This window comes from Pyxicephalus adspersus, chromosome 8 (assembly GCF_032062135.1).
Source record: "Pyxicephalus adspersus chromosome 8, UCB_Pads_2.0, whole genome shotgun sequence".
Classification (NCBI taxonomy): domain Eukaryota; kingdom Metazoa; phylum Chordata; class Amphibia; order Anura; family Pyxicephalidae; genus Pyxicephalus; species Pyxicephalus adspersus.
Window position 1 is genome coordinate 10,839,750 of NC_092865.1, and position 6,014 is coordinate 10,845,763.

The window sequence follows — 6,014 nt, forward strand, 5'->3', positions numbered from 1 at the left end:
GTGAGTGAGCTTGGTGTGGGGCAGCACAGGGGCCCCTGGAATTGCTTGCCTTTCCTTCTCTTGCTCCCTGTGGCCCCTCTGGAGTTGGGATGTAACCAGGTCTGGCTGTGCCATGTATTGGAAGGGCGATCAGATGTTTTTATGTAAACTTGAAGACAAGGATATCCCTGCAGTGCATTCTGACAAGGTAAGGCTGCACAGACAAGAAGCACAATTTTATGGGGGACAAATTCATTTTACAAAAGCTGATCTTGTAAAAATGATATTGTAATGAGATGGAGAATCTTCTTGTTTGTTACAAATATTGCACAGTGCTTTCTTTGCTACATTGTAACCTTCATTGTATAAGAGGAATATTTTCTAGGGACTGGGCAGGAAAGAATTGTAGTTGCTTGAATTACTATACAAATACATTGCGCATTTATTACTGCGCAATGTATTTGTAGCTTTCATTGCTACATTGTAACCTTCATCCTGTAACACAGGGACCTTTTCCAAGGTAGGAAGGAATTGCAGTTATTTTGGAATTTTTGAAATAGAATTTTTAAAAAAATACAATTGCAATGCGCATTGTTTGCTGCGCTAAAATCCTTAATTATTACAGGGATTTCTTCCAGGGACAGGGTAAGAAGGACCTGCATTATAGTAAATACTATTACAAATCATTGGGCTTTCATTGCTACGTTGTAATACTTATCCTATAACACATGGACTTTTTTTCCAGGACAGCAAGGAATTCAATTGCATTGATTACTATTGCATTAATTCGCTTTACATTGCGCTTCTGTTGCTACTTTTAAACCTATATCCTAACATAAAGCATTTCGCAGGCACTCTGGATTTGAATTTATTGCAAAAAAAAAAAAAATCACAATATATATACAAATCACATTGAGTTTTAATGTAAGGGTAATTTTTCCAGGCAGTGTGCAGAATGAAATGACACTGTTATTCCTCATCAAAAGCACTTTTAGAAGAAACAGAAGATGGACATTTCAGTTGTACTTTTTTTCCTAAATATTCTTTACATTTGAGCTAGATTTCAAGGGAGGTTTTATTTTTATTTTTTTCCTAATGTCAGATCAGTATAGGGGAATTAGATGACCTCTTGAATCCCCAATCTAGTCTGACCCCTTACCCAAGGCACTGCTACCTACAGTAGGCTGGCAAAACATTCAGCATTAGAGACTCTTCCTAAAAACTAATCTTAGATAAGTGCACGATATAAAAATCAGATAAACTAAACATTCAATTTAAATCCCGACATAGGACATCGGTACAACTGTGTTGCAGCACAAACCGAATTTGTGGGACGTTGATATCAATTAATGAAGTTATACATTGTAACCTAAAATATATATGTAAGTGTACAAGTTATAAAATAATCAAAAAGTTCGGAAATACCTTGCATAAACTTGCATAAAGGTAAATAAATATAAATAAATTTTATATATATATATATATATATTAATCTTTGTTGGTGTGTATGTGATATGAGTTTAATATAATATTAGGAAGAAGTAAAATAATTAAAAATGAATGTAGTAAAAATGAAATATATAATATTTTGTGTGTGTGTATGATTGTGTGTATATATTAATTTTACATTAAATAATAACCGTAATATTAAGTCTATTAACTTTTTTTATTTTCGAAATTATTATTTTATTCTGCATGGCATGATTGATTTGCAGGAAACGAATAGTTTAGCTCAGTCTTGTTGTCCCGATAAATAATTTCAAAAATATTCCTATTAAGCACACATCATGAATTGACCTATTAATACATTTATCGATTCATCCAGCTCCTGTATACAGGATCATACCGCAGGCTGTGTACCCGAATATAAAGTTACCGAGCAGTTTGAGAGTGTCGGAAATTCAAATCTTAAATTTAATAAATATATCAAGATTAGATGTAAATGTATATTCTTATAAGGGAGAGTCTGGCACTTAATTTTTAGAATCTACACCTATGTGTAAAAGTCATGAATATATATATATATATATATATATATATATATATATATATATATATATATATAGGAGAAAAAGTATAATAACTAATGTTTAATAATACCAATCATTTCGTATTATCATTATTTATATTAATGAATTAGTAATCAATTATGATAATGTACTTTTAATATTTCACACTGTGTAATCTGAGCATTAATTCAGTATACAACATTTATGCATCTCAGGCTCAATTTAAAAACCTTCATCACAAGGATTAGGATCGTTATTTTAGCTCTATAACTATAATTACCGAATATCATTGCACACAGCTAAAAATATCATTTTTTAGATGTTAATAAGCATCCTTATCCTCCAGTATTAAATTTGCGCAGTGAGCCTTTCCATTATGTTTGCATACTGTAGCTTTGTTGTTGTGGTGTGTTGTTGGTTGTGTTGTGTAGTATAGGTTATCTCATGGTAATTTTTTGTGTCTAATTTGTGATTGTTGTATTCTTCGTAATTATTTACTTTTTGCATAATATTATTTGAAGTTGAGACATTTGTGCATGGATCCCTATTGAATATGATATTGATTGTGTGGTGTATGTTGTATATTTGTGTGGTTCATGTTTAATTTGAAGCCTGTAGTGTTGTATGTTAAAGATTTGTGTTGTATAAAAATTATATCCTTGTATATATTGGGGTTAAATGACTACAAAATGTTTACTTCAAATTTAATGTTGACTTTAAGGGAATGTTGGGTCAAGCTGTGTTCAATGTTAACACTTTTATATAATTTTATTTCCCCTTTCACATGATTGGCTATTTAAAGTAAAGACATATAAACACAAATGTGCCAACAAGTGAAAATAAACTTTACAAAGTTATCATTGCTTGTGCAGGATGAACTATTGACAATTCTGCAAAAATGTCACCCAATTATCAACAAATATCACAGAAAGTTCACAACATTTCTGCAAGAAAATATTAAACATGAACCAAACAATATAGCATGTAAATAATTACATGGAAATTAATATTTGTGTGTTATTATGCACAGTTGTGTGCATGTAGCACACATAGTATATTGTGCTTTGTGTGTTGTATTGTACACTGAATGTAGTGTGATAGTACTGTATATCAGTGCCAGTATTTGTATGGTACAAGTGATATGATTGTACCAGCTATAGTAAATTATTGTTTATCCGTGTGTGCAGCAAATTTATTTGTGTGTCTGCTTGTAAACAGTGTGTTTGTGTACTATACAATACACTTGTGCCCTTTAATATTATAGAGCACCATACACAACCCATGTGTGTTAATAGTGCACTGCTCCATGTCTATTATACACTGACTTCTGTATCTTTATGATAGGTGTAATATTTGTGTAGCATATATGTGTATCCTTTATATAGGTACACAACTTGTGCGTGTTATCCATCTTTGTTTGCTAGTTATTATTCATATTTTGTATGTTAGCTTGATGTGTCAGTTCATATTTGCATTCATAAAATGTCCATGATATAATTTTTTCATGCTAGTAAATATTATTTTATAGTGTGTGTATTCTACACAAATCAAGGATAGTAGGTGTGTAGTATAAAGCTATCATAGCTAGACATTTGCACTCCATACAAACTGTACAGTTTCATGTGTGGGTTATGATTGATGTGAAGAATGTATTTTTTACTCTTATGTGTTTGTTCCATTTTGATACATTTATACCTTTTGTGTGTCTGTACCATTTGGATGTGTTTTATACTTCTGTGTATCTATCGGTTTAGGTGTATTGTGTACTTTTTTTGTGTCTGTTCCACCTTGGGAATATTTTATACCATTGTGTGCCTGTGGTCAATTTTAAGTATTTTATGTATTTTATTTATTGTGTACCCTTGTATGTCAGTAGCAGTTTAGCTGTATTGTATACCGCTTTGAGTCTGTACTCCATGGATGTCTTTGTACCCTTGTATGTCTGTACCAGTTTCTTATGTTTGGGTGTATTTTATACCCCTGTGTGTCTGTACCAGTATGAGTGTATTGTGTACACTTGTGTTTTGATAGCAGTTCAGCTGTATTGTATACCGTTGTGCATCTGTACAAGTTTCTTTGTATCTTGTACTCATGTGTGTGCTTGGGTTTATTTACCACCCTTGTGTGTCTGTACCAGTTTGGCCGTATTGTGTACCTTGTGTTTTTTGTAGCAATTGAACTATAACGTATGCCATTGTGTCAGCACTCATTGGATCTATTTGTACCCTTGTGTGTCTGTGCCAATATTTTGTACCTTTTACCCTTGTGTGTCTGTATGTTTGGGATTTATCTTATATTCCTTGTGTGTCTGTACCAGTTTGGCTGTATTGCATCCTCTTGTGTTTCGGTAACAGAGCAGCTATATTGTGTGTCTGCACTTATGGGATATATTTGTACCCTTGTGTGCCTGTGCCAATTTCTTTGTGTCTTGTACTTTTGTGTGTCTGTATAAGTTTAGGTGTATTTTATTCCATTGTGTGTTTGTACCCATTGTATGTATTTATAGCTTTGTGTGTCTGTATAAGTTTAGGTGTATTTTATCCTCTTGTGTGTTTGTACCCATTGTATGTATTTATAGCTTTGTGTGTCTGTACCCGTTTGGCTGTATTGTACACTCTTGTCTTTCGGTTCAACTATATTGTGTGTCTTTACTCATTGGATGTATTCCTTGTCTCTTTGACTCTTGTATGTTTGTACACATTTGGGTGTATTTTATACTCATGTGTCTGTACCAAGTATTTAGTTATACACTTGTGTGCCTGTACCAGTTTCCTTGTATCTCATACCCTTGTGTGTGTATGTGCTTGGCTGTATTCTATACTTTTGTGTGTCTGTACCAATTGTGATGCATTTTGTACCCTTGTGTGCTGGGTACAAAATCAATTTACTAGATGATCAGAAGCTGTTTATTTAGTGTTGTGTAACTTTTGAAAAGTTTATGTTCACTCACCAAACATTGTATTTCACTTTTACCCAATCAAATCCAAGGAAGAGTTTTCAAAAGAAAATAAAATTTCTTGCTAGGATATGATTGGATGATTGAACTAAACACAGCTTTACTAAATTCAGTGCATCCTCTGTTCTTTGATTCTGTCATCTCCAAACAGTCAAATTTCTGGCCTATTCTTCAATAATCCTGAATTTATCACAAATCCATGTGAAAATGTTTATATATAGTTGGAGTATATGGAAACAATGCCTGCTGGTACATGCAATATAACATACAGCGCTGCGTAATATGTTGGTGCTTTATAAATGAAGTTTCATTATTATATTAATAATGATGCAATGACCTAAATGTCTCACTACAAAGGAATGTATTGTTTTCGACAGTACTGTCGCCTTATGTTAGAAATACAAATTCACTCCTCTATACAACAAGGTTTCTGTATATAATTTTATTTAATAGAAATATTATTTTGTAAATACAGACACTTAGGATAATATACCTAAAAATACATAAATACAAGGAAGCTGTAATGAACATCCAACCATCTGCAAAGGAAATTAAAAAAATAGTATTCTTGGACTTTTGGATAACTGAAGTTAACAATGTTTCACCCTATTCACTAAGCTAAGTGAACAGCCCCTCTGCCCTTCGTATATCAACTCCGATATTTCAGAATAGAATAACTGACCGAAAGCAGTGACCGAGGACCCCAGGCTTATATTATTAGAGTGTAAGCTTTTCTGATCAGGGTCCTCTCCTCCTTCTGTGTCACTGTCTGTATCTGTCTGTCATTTGCAACCCCTAATTAATGTACAGCGCTGTTTAATATGTTGGCGCTATATAAATCCTGTTTATTATTATTTCTGAATGGAATAAATGGCCTATTCTGAATAGCAGTCTATGAGGAGCTCTGTTTTCGGTCTATGTGTGGCTGTATATCTGATTGCAATATAGTGCGCCAAACGATTTTTGTGTATGTCCGCATTCTACAGTTGTTCTATCCGTGTGTGTGTGTGTGTATGTATATGTGTGTGTGTGTGTATATATATATATATATATATATATATATATATATA

General features: G+C 32.8%; 1 protein-coding gene across 1 annotated transcript in view; it reads left to right on the forward strand.

Annotated features, from left to right (window-relative positions):
* LHX8 (LIM homeobox 8) overlaps positions 1-6,014 on the forward strand; it is a 24,159-nt gene continuing 18,145 nt past the window's right edge. The window contains exon 1 of the mRNA XM_072419486.1: positions 1-187. Within this exon, the coding sequence (XP_072275587.1) occupies positions 113-187 (75 nt within the window). The 5' untranslated portion in view covers positions 1-112. The remainder of the gene's footprint in view (positions 188-6,014) is intronic.